The sequence below is a fragment of the Bos mutus genome, chromosome 9 (genome assembly GCF_027580195.1).
Source record: "Bos mutus isolate GX-2022 chromosome 9, NWIPB_WYAK_1.1, whole genome shotgun sequence".
Classification (NCBI taxonomy): domain Eukaryota; kingdom Metazoa; phylum Chordata; class Mammalia; order Artiodactyla; family Bovidae; genus Bos; species Bos mutus.
Window position 1 is genome coordinate 89,201,890 of NC_091625.1, and position 15,677 is coordinate 89,217,566.

At 40.2% G+C, this 15,677-nt stretch overlaps 1 protein-coding gene across 1 annotated transcript in view; it reads right to left on the bottom strand.

Annotated features, from left to right (window-relative positions):
* The window catches only part of SYNE1 (spectrin repeat containing nuclear envelope protein 1), a 501,407-nt gene that overhangs the window by 407,765 nt on the left and 77,965 nt on the right, over window positions 1-15,677 (bottom strand). The window contains 1 exon segment of the mRNA XM_070376885.1: window positions 4,075-4,136. Within this exon segment, the coding sequence (XP_070232986.1) occupies window positions 4,075-4,136 (62 nt within the window).

Below are 15,677 nucleotides of genomic sequence, written 5' to 3' on the forward strand. Positions count from 1 at the left end.
CATTAAAACCTCAGCAGCACCAACGACCAGGTGTATGATGAAGTTCACTATAAAATAACCTGGGTTAAGCACCTAGCACAGTGCCAGAAATTAATTGTTATTTTTCCTCATGTGATTGATGTCTTTACTAGTCTCATAAAGTAAGGAAAGATAACGACTCTTTGCTGTTGCTGTTTTATTAAGCAAACGGTGCTTAGTGTTGTGCCCAGAGCTATTGCGGTTTCTTTTTTTAATTTGAGTAAGTTGCTTTACAATGTTGTGTTAGCTTCTGCTGTACAACGAAGTGTATCAGCTATGTGTATACATATGTCCCCTCCTTCTTGAACCTCCCTCCCACCTCACCCTCACGCCATCCCTCTAGGTCACCACTGAGCACCGAGTTGAGCTCCCTGGGCTATATGGCAGCTTCCCACCAGCTATTTACTTACATGTGATAGTGTATATGTGTGAATTCCAACCTCCCAGTTCACCCCACCCCTCCGCCCCTTCCCCGTGTCCACATGTCTGTTTTCTATACTACTACTAAGTCGCTTCAGTCGTGTCCGACTCTGTGTGACCCCACAGATGGCAGCCCACCACGCTCCCCCATCCCTGGGATTCTCCAGGCAAGAATACTGGAGTGGGTTGCCATCTCCTTCTCCAATGCATGAAAGTGAAAGTGAAGTCGCTCAGCCGTGTCCAATCCTAGTGACCCCGTGGACTGCAGCCCACCAGACTCCTCCGTCCACATTTCTATTCCTGCCCTGCAAATGGGTTCATCTGCACCATTTTTCTAGATTCCACATACACGCATTAATATATAATATTTATTTTTCTCTTTCTGACTTATTCTGTATAACCTGTATACTCTAGGTCCATCCACCCCTCTACCAATGACCTAAATGTGTTTCTTTTTATGGCTAAGTAATACTCCACTGTGAATTCCAATAATTAGCACATCTTAGAGATTTCACAGCATTGTTGGGAAGGTGAGATATGAAATAGTATTAAATCACTTAAGACACACTGAACTTCTCCACCTGCTGCAGGTTCTGGAGGAGTGCTGAGATTTCAGATTCCACCAAACCAGAGGCAGGTATAGCAGAGAGGACACAGGGATGGTGCTGGGAGATGGTTGCCAGGGAAACTACTTATATTCTGGAGCATTTGCTGAGGCCCACCTCACTGTTTCACACGTGGTCAAAAATGACTTCACGAATGAGAAAGCTTTGCACTAAACATTAAAGGTAGGACTTAGATATTTAGACAGGAAATAGTAGGAGCAAGGTCTCCTAGCAGGACTAAGAAAAAGAATGGAAAAGGATACACACTGGTATTCCAATACCCATTTAGCACAAAAATATGCAAAGCAATTTGAAACCATGAAAAAATGGTGATAAAAGTAAAGTAGAAAATGAGCTCCTGGCCTACAATCTCTCTGCAAAGGCCCTTTGTATACTGTGTGCCGTGGCACACATTCTCATTTTAACTTCTTTTTAAGAATTCAGTATGTAAATAAGTATATCCCAGGAATTCTGCTTTAAAATCTCCCACAAAGATATTCAACTCCATTAAAAAATAAGTATGAAAATAATTAAAAACTTTTTCACCACTCAGATTTAAAAATACTGCTAATCTTAAAGGTGATTAATAGTGTGAGGAAAGAGGCATTCTCATAAGTTCTTGGTTATTTATTAAATTTATAAATGTGCACGTGCTGTGCTCTACTCAGTCATGTCAGATTCTTTGCAACACCATGGACTGTGGCCCTCCAGGCTCCTCTGTCCATGGAGATTCTCCAGGTAAGAATATTGGAGTGGGTTGCCATGCCCTCCTCCGAGGGATCTTCCCAACCCAGGTATCGAACCCAGTTCTCCCACACTGCAGGCAGATTCTTTACCACCTGAGCCACAAGGGATGCCCATGAATACTGCAGTGGGGAGCCCACCCCTTCTCCAAGGGACCTTCCCAACACAGTTATCAAACCCAGTTCTCCCACACTGCAGGCGGATTCTTTACTGTCTGAGCCATGAGGGATGCCCATGATTACTAGAGTGGGGAGCCCATCCCTTCTCCAGGGGATCTTCCCAATCCAGGAATTGAATAAGGGTCTCCTGCATGGCAGGCAGATTCTTCACCAGCTGAGCTACCAGGGAAGCCCATAAATGTGTATACTTGTGGACTATCCACCTATTTCTAGAAATTTATTCTAGAAAGTAGAAAAAAATAACACAAGTGTACAGATATATACATGCCCAAGGACTTTTAGTGTGGTATTTTATATAATATTAACCAATTGGCAACAACCTAAGTGATCATTAATAGGCAACTATTATAGCTAGTTTGTAATTATAATTTTATTATATTTATAATAAAAATGTTATTCAGCCATTAAAATGTTTCTATGACTCTGTATCTATTGACATGGGAGGATGTGCTGAGTGAAGTCAGGCATCCAGAACAGTATCCTCTAGAGGCATTTACATGAAATTATGCATGTCCATGTGAAGGGAAACAGTGATCAATGCTTCAGTAATGGTTGCATCAGGATTGTGGGATTTAAGGTGATTTTTACTTTCATTGGGCTTCCCTGGTAGCTCAGATGGTAAAGAGTTCACCAGCAGTCCAGGAGACTCAGGTTCGATCACTGGGTTGGGAAGGTCCCCTGGAGAAGGGAATGGCTACCCATTCCAGTATTCTTGCCTGGAGAATTCCATGGACAGAAGAGCCTGACAAGGGTCCATGGATCCATGGAAAGAAGAGCCTGATAGGAGTCCATGGGGTTGCAAAGATTCAGACATGACTGAATGACTAACACTTTCACGTACTTTCATTACATTTTTCTAAGGACTATTATCAAAATGATTTACAACAAGCACATAACCATTTCACAATATGAAAAAACAATAACTCTATTTTTAGTTTGGAAAAGCAAGAATTTTGCAAAAGATGACCAGTCTCTAGTGTAAGTAATGACCATGGAGAGATGGCACCCTCCTAAGCCTGAGAAAATGGGCCCCAAAGTTCTTCAGTGCCTTGTCACAGGGCAGGTTCTGGGTGCAGCCACTGGGCCAGAGAATTCCCATCTTACCAAGAGGTTTTTGGAGAGAGATCCTAGAAAAGACAAGCCTATTGAATCCTGTATCTAGACATGTTATGCTAGTCTCCAGTTTTTGCTGGACTGTGAGCTTCCCAAGGCCTGGGAAAGTGTTTTGCAATCTTCTTTCCTGTCTCCAAAGCCTAGCAAAGACACAGAGTAAGCAGTAAATGTGTACCATACCACTGAAATTAGTTGTCATGTTTTGCTTCTGAACGATAAAAGCTTTGGGGGAAGTCCCCAGTCAAAAATTGCTCATATTAATAGGATTATACCTTGAACACTACAGGTAGCACCTCAGCAAAGATCCTCTAACTGAACACAGAAAATCATTGTATCATCGACATTATTTTTACAAATGCAATGTTTTTTGGTTCACACAGTTGTTCATCAACATTATAAGAGATTAATTTTATTGTAATGTACCTACCTGGGAATTTCTTTTACATTAGTATTTATGTTCAAAATAATCACAATGAATGAATACATAGTCGCCCGACACCATCCAACATCAGTATGCATAATCTCAGAATGATTAGTCTTTGTAGTGTCCTGACCCCATAATTACTTTTCTATAAAAGCACTTGAGAGGGGAGTCTAGACACCATTACAATCTCTTCAGATAAAATTCTCTGCTCAGGGTAGACCACTCATTGTTTCTTTCTGTTCCAAACAGAAACAAATACAAACAAAAATCTAGCATGAATTCTCTTTCTGGTATGGCACACAGGTTAGTACAGAAGAAAGAAGTGGATGAAATATTCCATCAGGATTCATGGAAATGACATGAAGTAACTGCTCTTTACTCTGGTTATCTGTTGATTATCTAAAGGCAAGGTTAGCAAATGCCACACGTAGGTGACAATCAAATTCATAGGACTGCCAACACTGACTAGTTAAGAGTGACAACGATCGTGGTAGTGCTATTTTATGCTGTGAATTTAATAATTTATTGGCTCAAACTAAATAAACATAGAACTCTGGGGAGTTTTATTTACCTTGGCCAGATGAGAGTTGATCCATTTTGTGAAAGTACGTTTTTGTACTATCTCTTGCTCATCTAGAAGAAAAAGAATTTATCTGGTTAGATAACAAGTCAGAAAGTTGTATCATGAAAAAATTCATAGTCACACAATTCTAGAAATGATTATTATATATAATATATATGCTATATATAAGGCAGATTCTTTATCAACTGAGCTATCAGGGAAGCCCTAATTATCTATAATAATATATATAGATTATTTTATCTTGTAATTCATCTTGCCAATTATTATCTTGAAGGAAAAATCAATAAGGCTCCAAATATATTAAGGAATTTGACTATTTTTTAAAAAAAATCATCAGCAAATACTTTAAAATTTGGGAAATTTTAGCCATATGTTTACTCAGATGTTAAAGCGTCTGCCTGCAATGCGGGAGACCTGGGTTCAATCCCTGGGTCGGGAAGATCCTCTGGAGAAGGAAATGGCAACCCACTCCAGTATTCTTGCCTGGAGAATCTCATGGATGGAGGAGCCTAGTGGGCTATAGTCCACGGGGTCACAATGAGTCGGACACGACTGAGCGACTTCACTTTTCACTCACTTTATTTTCATTTACTTACTGAAAACTCATTGAATAATTAAACTCAATAAGCTGTTAAAAAAATTTCACAGAGACCAATTAACTTCTATGGGATGCAGACAGATAAACAGGACATGGTCTCTACCACAATGACTCTAAAGGTAAATATCCAGAAGACAACATGGGCAGTATGCTCTTTGGCACTGGTCTTAGTAACATATTTTTAATACTCATTCTCAGGCAAGGGAAACAAAAGCAAAAGCGAACAAATGGGACTATATCAAACTGCAGAGTTTTTACACAGTGAAGGAAACTATCAACAAAACAGAAAGGCTGCCTACAGAATGGGAGAAGATATTTGCAAATGATGTATCCCGTAAGATGTTAATATCCAAAATATACAAAGAACTCATATCACTCAACATCAAAAAAAAAAATCCAGCTGAAAAGTGGGCCGAGGATCTGAATACATATTTTTCCAAAGAAGACATATGCATGGCCAACAGGTATGTGACAAGATGCTCAACATCACTAATTATCAGGGAAATGCAAATCAAACCACAATGAGATATTATCTCACACCTATTATTACAAAAAAACAACAAATAAGAAGCATTGGAGAAAATAACAAGGATGTAGAGAAAATGAAACTCTACGCACTATTGGAAGGAATATAAATTAGTGCAGCTACTATGGAAAACAATATAGAAATTCCTCAAAGAATTTAAAAACAGAACTACCATACAATCCAGCAATTCTGCTCCTGGATAGTTAGAAAATATCACTATTTAGAAAAGATATATGCACCCTTATATTCACTGTAGCATCATTTACAATACCCAAGCTATGGAAACAAGCTAAGTGCTCATCAATAGATGAATGGATAAAAAACAAAGAACATGATGTGGTATAAACCCATATTTATATTAGTCAGCCATTAAAAAGAATGATTTCTTGCCATTTGCAACAATGTGGATGAATCTAGAAGGTATTATGCTAAATGAAATAAGTGAGAAAAAAAAAGATAAATACTGTATGATTTACTTATATGTGAAATCTAAGAATTAAAAACAAATCATAGATACAGAGAACAAACAGGTGATTGCTTAGAGGCATTGAGGGGAGGAAAGAAATAGGAGAGTGAGATTAAGAGGTACAAACTTTCAGCTGCAAAATTATGAGTCACAGGTATGAAATGTACAGGGTGGGGAATATAGTTAATTACTATGTAATATCTTTGTATGGAGACAGTTGGTAACTAGACTTATTGTGGTGATCACTTCGAAATGTATGAAAATAGTGAATCACTGTGTTGTGTAACAGGAACTAGCATAGTACTTATTCTTTTCAACTATACTTCAAAAACAAACAAAGCCATCAGATCAGATCAGATCAGATCAGTCGCTCAGTCGTGTCCGACTCTTTGCGACCCCATGAATCGCAGCACGCCAGGCCTCCCTGTCCATCACCAACTCCCGGAGTTCACTCAAACTCACGTCCATCGAGTCGATGATGCCATCCAGCCATCTCATCCTCTGTTGTCTCCTTCTCCTCCTGCCCCCAATCCCTCCCGGCATCAGAGTCTTTTCCAATGAGTCAACTCTTCACATGAGGTGGCCAAAGTACTGGAGTTTCAGCTTTAGCATCATTCCTTCCAAAGAAATCCCAGGGCTGATCTCCTTCACAATGGACTGGTTGGATCTCCTTGCAGTCCAGGGGACTCTCAAGAGTCTTCTCCAACACCACAGTTCAAAAGCATCAATTCTTCGGCGCTCAGACTTCTTCACAGTCCAACTCTCACATCCATACATGACCACAGGAAAACCCATAGCCTTGACTAGACAAACCTTTGTTGGCAAAGTAATGTCTCTGCTTTTGAACATGCTATCTAGGTTGGTCATAACTTTCCTTCCAAGGAGTAAGCGTCTTTTAATTTCATGGCTGCAGTCACCATGTGCAGTGATTTTGGAGCCCAGAAAAATCAAGTCTGATACTGTTTCCACTGTTTCCCCATCTATTTCCCATGAAGTGATGGGACTGGATGCCATGATCTTCGTTTTCTGAATGTTGAGCTTTAAGCCAACTTTTTCACTCTCCACTTTCACCTTCATCAAGAGGCTTTTTAGTTCCTCTTCACTTTCTGCCATAAGGGTGGTGTCATCTGCATATCTGAGGTGATTGATATTTGTTCCGGCAATCTTGATTCCAGCTTGTATTTCTTCCAGTCCAGCGTTTCTCATGATGTACTCTGCATAGAAGTTAAATAAACAGGGTGACAATATACAGCCTTGATGTACTCCTTTTCCTATTTGGAACCAGTGTGTTGTTCCATGTCCAGTTCTAACTGTTGCTCCTGACCTGCATACAGATTTCTCAAGAGGCAGGTCAGGTGATCTGGTATTCCCATCTCTTTCAGAATTTTCCACAGTTGATTGTGATCCACATAGTCAAAGGCTTTGGCATAGTCAATAAAGCAGAAATAGATGTTTTTCTGGAACTCTCTTGCTTTTTTGATGATCCAGCGGATGTTGGCAATTTGATCTCTGGTTCCTCTGCCTTTTCTGAAACCAGCTTGAACATCAGGAAGTTCATGGTTCACATATTGCTGAAGCCTGGCTTGGAGAATTTTAAGCATTACTTTACTAGCATGTGAGATGACTGCAAAGTCATAGAAAAAGAAATCAGATTTGTGGTTAGCAGAAGTGGTGGTGGAGGAGGGGAACTGTATGAAGGTGGTCAAAAGGTGCGACTTCCAGTTAAAAGATAAATTAAGTACTTTATTGTTGCTACAATGCAATGAACAATGCACTACAGTAATATACAACATGATAAATACAATTGACACTGCTATATGTTATATATGAAAGTGGTTTGAAGACCATAAATCCTAAGAGTTCTCATCACAAGGAAAATAATTTTTTTTTCAATTTCTTTAACTTTGTATCTCTATGACATGAGGGATATTCACTAAACTTACTGTGATAATCATTTCATGGTGTGTGTAAGTCAAACCATTACACTCTACACCTTAAACTCGTATGGCGCTTCATGTCCATTATATCTCAATAAAACTGGAAGAAAAAGGTAGGCAAGTCAAAATAGAAAAAAAAAAATTATAATAAAAGTAAATATTTAGAGGTGGAGAGAAACAAGAAAAGGAAAGTATATAGTGAAGGGTACAGTAATGTACCAAGATAGAAGCATTTCGGGGACTCCATCCCATGGGGAGTGTGGTGAACATACTATAGGGTAACCTCCAAGAACTCCCACATCCTAGAGTCCATAACCTTTGTGTGAACAACTGCAGCCAGAACCTGTGAACTGCTTCTAATCAACAGAAGACAGCAAAGGGGATGGCATGCCACACCCATGAACGTGTTACTTCATGTAAGACTCCTTCTGAGCTGACTGGAGCGAGAGACTCTCCTTTTGGCGTAAACAACCAAACAGCCCAGATGTGACCAATCCCTGGAGAGGGTCCTGGAGCAGAGAACTGCAGGCTGCCTCTGGAAGCAGTGGGTGAGGGCGGCAGCCTCCAGCCAAGAGCCCAGAAGAAGCTCCATCACACACAAGGAAATGAATTCTGGATGGGTTTGAAAGTGGATTCTTCCTTATTCAGGCTCCGGACGAGAGTGCGGCCCACCTAGCACCCTGACTGCGGACTCATGAGACCATGAGCAGATGGCACAGCTATCTGCACAGACTCCTGACCCATAAGAATCTGGAGATAATAAATGAACATCGTTTTAAACTGCTGAGTTTGGTAACTTGTTATGCAATAAGGGAAAACTAATATACAAATAAAAACAGGTCTGCTTCAAGAAGGCTTTTTAATTAGAGATATATGGAGATGAGTGCCAGGGGACTTCCCTCGTGGTCCACTGGTTGGGAGTCTGCATTCCAATAAAGGAGGCATGGGTTCATTTCCTGCTTGGGGAACTAGGATCCCCCATGCCAGTGGCAACTGAACCCATGCACCTCAATCACAGAGCCCACGTGCTCTGGAGGCCTTGGGCTGCAATGAGAGATGCCGCAGCTAAGACCTGAAGCAGCCCTAAATACTAAATAAAATAGATAAAATAGTTTTTAAATGATTGAAATGGCATAACCGCTTTCAAGGAAAAGGTGAATTTTATTCTCTACACCAACATCTATTGAGTGTCAACTGTTTGTTATAAACTGATTGTTGTAAGGAAAACAGATGAAAAAGATATCACCTCAATTCCTTACCTTTTAAAGGTGATGCTCAAAGAAATGTAATATCAACTAGCTAGAAAGGTAGATTTCATCTCTGGAGCTGACCTCTCCTGGGCTTCAGGTCAGAATCCTGGACTGCCTGGTAGAATATAAACCCCTGAGGACATTACCTTTGTTCCCAATGCCCACAAATGTGACATATAAATCCTACTGAATGAATAAAGAAAATACAAAGCAGTCTTTAAATTTAGAGAAAATATGGATATATTCATAAAATTTAAAGAAACCACTATTTGTAATCACATTAAACATGCACTTTTAACTTTCAAGTACCTACCGGAAACAAACCCAAATAATAATAATGGTTAAGTCTTCCTATGTATCAGGTACTTGTTTCCCTATCTATTTATATATCATATTATATTTAAATTAATTATTATGTCTTGTGTAATAAATATTTATTAACTCTTTGAATTCTTATAACAAATCTACAAGAGGAACTACTTTAATGTCCATTTTACAAATAAGAAAACTGGGGGAATTCCCTGATGCTCCAGTGGTTAAAAATCCACACTTCCACGACAGGGAGCACAGGTCTGCAAGCCGCTGGCGTGACCAAAAACCAAAAAGAAAGAAAACCAAAGTACACAGAGGTTAAGCATTTTCAGCAAGGTCACTCAGTGGCAGTGCCAAGTTTCAGACGCCACAAGTTTCTGAAATAAAAAGAAAAAAGAAGGGAGGGAGGGAAGGGAGGAAGGAGGGAAGATAAAAGTAGCAGGTTTGAGAGGGAAGATTATGAGAATTCACGCCCACTGCAAATGCATCATGAAATATCTGGATGGAATAGCAGCATCAGCACAGAGGAGAGATGAGATGAGAAGCCAGGTTAGGAGGTGGGTGCCCCCCGATAGGAACATGCACTGCGCTCTGATTCAGGACCAGCTTTTGGTCTAGGTGAGTGTTACTGAGCAGATGCAGCTCCAAATCCCCTCTCCTAGGGCTTGAACTTGATTCCTTTCTAAAAGCCACACGGTGAGGATTAAAAAAAAAACCACAAAACTAGTTATGAAAATTCTCTAGGTCCTTCAACCCTGTGGCTTCCATCACTGCCTCTGTTTCAATAACAGCTGGTCCTCAGGAGTTAGAGAGATGTCTACCTAGGACACCTGCTGGCTGCACACGGCCCTGGGTAATGTTGTTATGTGTGATAATCCCCAAATCCCATGGCAATATCCCTCTCTAAAAAATGAGTGAAAAATAAAGAGAGCTAGCTCTGATATTCAATTTCTGTATTTCTTGGCCCCATCTATATATTTCCTCAGTACTAGGCTGTTTCAGGGCAAGATCATGACACGTGCAGACATGGGCCTAATGCAGCAAAGGTGATTACATCTGACTATTCAGAAACTGTCACCTGACTATAGTCAATAGCTTTTTTCCTGATGAGTCATAGTAACAAAGACTGGCTGATTTCTCACAACCATGGTTTGTCCTAAGTGACTTACACATGAAGCTGGAAGCTCAGAGACCACAGAAAAAGGTGACCTGGGTTACTGAGAGACTTTGCAATCAATCACGAAAAATTTGCTGCCTAGAAGTATGTTAACTGTATTTTCATTTTACCATATTAATAAATTTATTCTATATAAATATGTTATGTAAAACTGTACACAGAACCCAACCATCAGCAGCTGTTAACTAGCATTACCAAATTTAAAAAAAATTAACATAAATGCCAATATCCTCTTAACAGATGGTATCTTTTAAAATGTTAACAGTAATTAAAATTAGCATATTTCAGTATATATAACAAATTTGTCCATCAGAATTTATTTCTGAGATACACAGCATTGCATTCATGGGTATGCACATAAAGATGAACATTTTTATCACAGTTATGAACAATCATAAACAGCAAAATACTGGATTTCTAGGTATATCCATTCTTAATCAATGTCATCTTTAATATAGAAATACCAAGAAGAAAGACTGTTTGAATTGATACAGTTGTTAAGTCTGACACTGCCATCTCTGACAAAAACATTAGGGTATCATATATTAATACATTCACAGTTTGTAATAAGTTATGATTAACTTTTTTAGTTTTTGCAGGCTCTAATTATACTCTTTGGATGCTTTAAGGACAATGATGTCTAAGTCTCCTAAGAGTAAAGATGTTAATTTAAAACAAACCAAATATTTAAAATAATATTGTTCCTAATTGCAACTAATAAAGTGTTTTCATCATTTCTGATGCAGATATATTCACCTCAACAAAGTTGGAAAGCAATTTATAAATAGAAATAAGCAGGTTGAATTTCTCAACACAATCAATATGGCTACAAAGGAAAAAACAACAAAAAGATATGATGGCAACATAACCATTAATCATTTAATAAAAGCCTCAATTCAGTGATCTAAATTAAAATTTTAGTTGTTTTGGGATCAAAATTACATGATCCAAATTATTGATTTATAGTTAATAAAATTATCACTAGTTTTGTTATATAATATGGGTACGGTCTAAGTTATATCGAATATTTCAACAGAATGAAAAAGTTTAAAATTACCCAATGTTTAGATTTTAAATTAAACATACACATGAAAAGGGGCTTCCCTGGTAGCTCAGCTGGGAAAGAATCTGCCTGAAATACAGGAGACCCCAGTTCGATTCCTGCCTGGGAAGATCCACTGGAGACGGGAATGGCTACACACTCCAGTATTCTAACCTGGAAAATTTCATAGACTGTATACTCCATGGGTCGTAAAGAGTTGGACATGACTGAGTGACCTTCACTTCACTTTCACTTATACATGAAAAAAATTACGGGACCACGCTATCAGTTCAGTTCAGTTGCTCAGTCGTGTCCGACTCTTTGCGACCCCATGAATCACAGCATGCCAGGCCCCCTGTCCATCACCAACTCCCGGAGTTCACCCAAACTCATGTCCATCAAGTCGTTGATGCTATCCAGCCATCTCATCCTCTGTTGTCCCCTTCTCCTCCTGCCCCCAATCCCTCCCAACATAAGGGTCTTTCCCAATGAGTCAACTCTTCGCATGAGATGGCCAAAGTATTAGAGTTTCAGCTTCAGCATCAGTCCTTCCAGTGAATATTCAGGACTGATTTCCTTTAGGATGGACTGGTTGGATCTCCTTGCAGTCCAAGGGACTTTCAAGAGTCTTCTCCAACACCACAGTTCAAAAGCATCAATTCTTTGGCACTCAGCTTTCTTCACAGTCCAAATCTCACATCCATACATGACGACTGGAAAAACAATAGCCTTGACTAGACAGACCTTTGTTGACAAAGTAATGTCTCTGCTTTTCAATATGCTGTCTAGGTTAGTCATAACTTTCCTTCCAAGGAGTAAGCGTCTTTTAATTTCATGGCTGAAATCACCATCTGCAGTGATTTTGGAGCCCCCAAAAATAAAGTCTGACACTGTTTCCACTGTTTCCCCATCTATTTCCCATGAAGTAATAGGACCAGATGCCATGATCTTCGTTTTCTGAATGTTGAGCTTTAAGCCACTCTCCTCTTTCACTTTCATCAAGAGGCTCTTTAGTTCCTCTTCACTTTCTGCCATAAGGGTGGTGTCATCTGCATATCTGAGGTGATTGATATTTCTCCCAGCAATCTTGATTCCAGCTTGTGCTTCTTCCAGTCCAGCGTTTCTCATGATGTACTCTGCATTAAATTAAATAAGCAGGATGACAATATACAGCCTTGATGTACTCCTTTTCCTATTTGGAACCAGTCTGTTGTTCCATGTCCACTTCTAACTGTTGCTTCCTGACCTGCATACAGGTTTCTCAAGAGGCAGGTCAGGTGGTCTGGTATTCCCATCTCTTGAAGAATTTTCCACAGTTTATTGTGATCCACACAGTCAAAGGCTTTGGCATAGTCAATAAAGCAGAAATACATGTTTTTCTGGAGCTCTCTTGCTTTTTTGATGATCCAGCGGATGTTGGCAATTTGATCTCTGGTTCTTCTGCCTTTCCTAAAACCAGCTTGAACATCAGGAAGTTCATGGTTCACATATTGCTGAAGCCTGGCTTGAAGAATTTTGAGCATTACTTTACTAGCATGTGAGATGAGTGCAATTGTGCGGTAGTTTGAGCATTCTTTGGCATTGCCTTTCTTTGGGATTGGAATGAAAACTGACCTTTTCCAGTCCTGTGGCCACTGCTGAGTTTTCCAAATTTGCTGGCATATTGAGTGCAGCACTTTCACAGCATCATCTTTCAGGATTTGAAATAGCTCAACTGGAATTCCATCACCTCCACTAGCTTTGTTTGTAGTTTGTTCTTAGTAGTTCTAAGGCCCATTTGACTTTACATTCCAGGATGTCTGGCTCTAAGTGAGTGATCACACCATCGTGATTATCTTGGTCAGGAAGATCTTTTTTGTATAGTTCTTCTGTGTATTCTTGCCACCTCTTCTTAATATCTTCTGCTTCCATTAGGTGCATCCCATTTCTGTCCTTCCTTGTGCCCATCTTTGCACGAAATGTTCCCTTGGTATCTAATTTTCTTGAAGAGATCTCTGGTCTTTCCCATTCTATTCTCCTGTGTTTCTTTGCATTGATTGCTGAGGAAGGCTTTGCTATCTCTCCTTGCTATTTTTTGAACTCTGCATTCAAATGCTTATATCTTTCCTTTTCTCCTTTGCTTTTTGCTTCTCTTCTTTCACAGCTACTTGTAAGGCCTCCTCAGACAGCCATTTTGCTTTTTTGCATTTCTTTTCCATGGGGATGGTCTTGATCCCTGTCTCCTGTACAATGTCACGAACCTCCGTCCATAGTTCATCAGGCACTCTTTCTATCAGATCTAGGCCCTTAAATCTATTTCTCACTTCCACTGTATAATCATAAGGGATTTGATTTAGGTCATACCTGAATGGTCTAGTGGTTTTCCCTACTTTCTTCAATTTAAGTCTGAATTTGGCATTAAGGAGTTTATGTTCTGAGCCACAGTCAGCTCCCGGTCTTGTTTTTGCTGACTGTATAGAGCTTCTCCATCTTTGGCTGCAAAGAATATAATCAATCTGATTATGGTGTTGACCATCTGGTGATGTCCATGTGTAGAGTCTTCTCTTGTGTTGTTGGACAAAGGTGTTTGCTATGACCAGGCTATAGCTGATTACCAAATATGTCCACAAATTCCTGCCACTCTGGTCAGCACACCCTTTGCAACGTGGTTTTGCTGTTCCTCCTATCAGGATAGAGAGAAAGCTTCCCCACCCTGAGCGAGTCTGGCTGGGCTTCCCTGGTGGCTCAGTGGTAAAGAACCCACCTACCAATGAGGAGATGTGGGACTGATCCCTAGGTCAAGAAGATCCCCTGGAGAAGGAAATGGCAACGAATTCCAGTATTCTTGCCTGGGAAATCCCATGAACAGAGAAGTCTGGTGGGCTACAGTCCACGGTGTCACAAAAGAGTCAGACACGAGCAACTCAACAACAACAACAGAGTCTAGGCTGGGCCTTCAGACTTGCTTTGATCAATAACATGGCTAAAGTGATTTCATTCAACTTCAGAGGCTGGGCTTTAAAAGGTCTTGAAGCTCCATCATGGCTCTCTATGAACTCTGTCCTGGTGGTGATACAGCAACCTAGAGGAACAAAGACACTTGGAGGACACCTAAAGCACCCAGGGTGACAGCCAGAACCAACTGCCAGACACGTGAACAAGGGGACTTGCCAGCCCTGCTGATTTTCCCGCTAAACGTAGCCAAGTGAATGTTTCCAGGCACAGTCAATAGAGGAAATGCCCAGCCCACCCACGGGACCAGCGGAAACCATATGTATTATTGCGTTAACTCTCTAAATCCCGATGGTGGTTTAGCAAAGGCTAATTGAAACAGAAATTGTTGCTGGAGGTCAGTGGTGCTTTAAAAGAAATCTAAAACATGTGGCCTTGGCCTTGGGATGAGGTGGGGAAGGAGGCTGAAGGTCACAAAGAGACTCTTGGTCAAGGCTGAAAGAACAGTGAGGAAACTGCCAACTGGGACTGGAAGGAGAACTACACATATTTTATGCATTTATATTCTGTCATTGGAAGTAACTTGAACTTTTGCAACTGGCTAGGGGGATTTTCCTATAGAAAGCTGTTAACTGGCTTTTTTTAACTGCACATTATAAGGTCCTGGGGTCGCAAAGAATCAGACGTGACTGAGCAACTGAACTGAACCGATAAGGTCCTGGAAGAAAGGGAGATGAACCAAAGAAGAAATTATTAAGTTTGCAAACAGAATTTAGAGGAAACATAGAAAGCCTTTGATATGGTGCAGTGGAAAAAATTATTGTTCTGTCATTGTCAGTCTCTCGTGGAAAAAGATTTGCAAAGCAAAAAATAGCTTCAGGATAACAGTAAATCAAGAATGTGACTGTAAGACCATTGTGAAGAACTTGGAAAGATTTAAGGCAGTGCTTGGTTGATGATCCCAACCAGACAAACCAGCTTCTGAGAAACTTAAGGGCACTGCCAACTGCAGTGGCCCGTGATGCAAAGTTTAATTCAGACTTTGGGTTTGGAGGGCACAGGATAAACTCCAAGCAGATTTAGGGAAAGCCAACAAATCTGTTAAGCAAAAATGCGACCCGTTGGAACTAAAGGGACCGGATAATTCAAAATGAAGAGAAGATTTTGGAACCACAAATTTATATGGCTAAGAAGAAGCTGAGAAGACTATCAGCCACAAACATAAGCCACTTCTTATCAAAAAGACAGGGAATGACCCTTGTTCTTGAATGAAAGGGACGGGCCACCTGTGTCTGGCTGGATTTCAGGATAACTTCAGAGCATGACTACCATCTCCTTTCCATTCTTCTCTT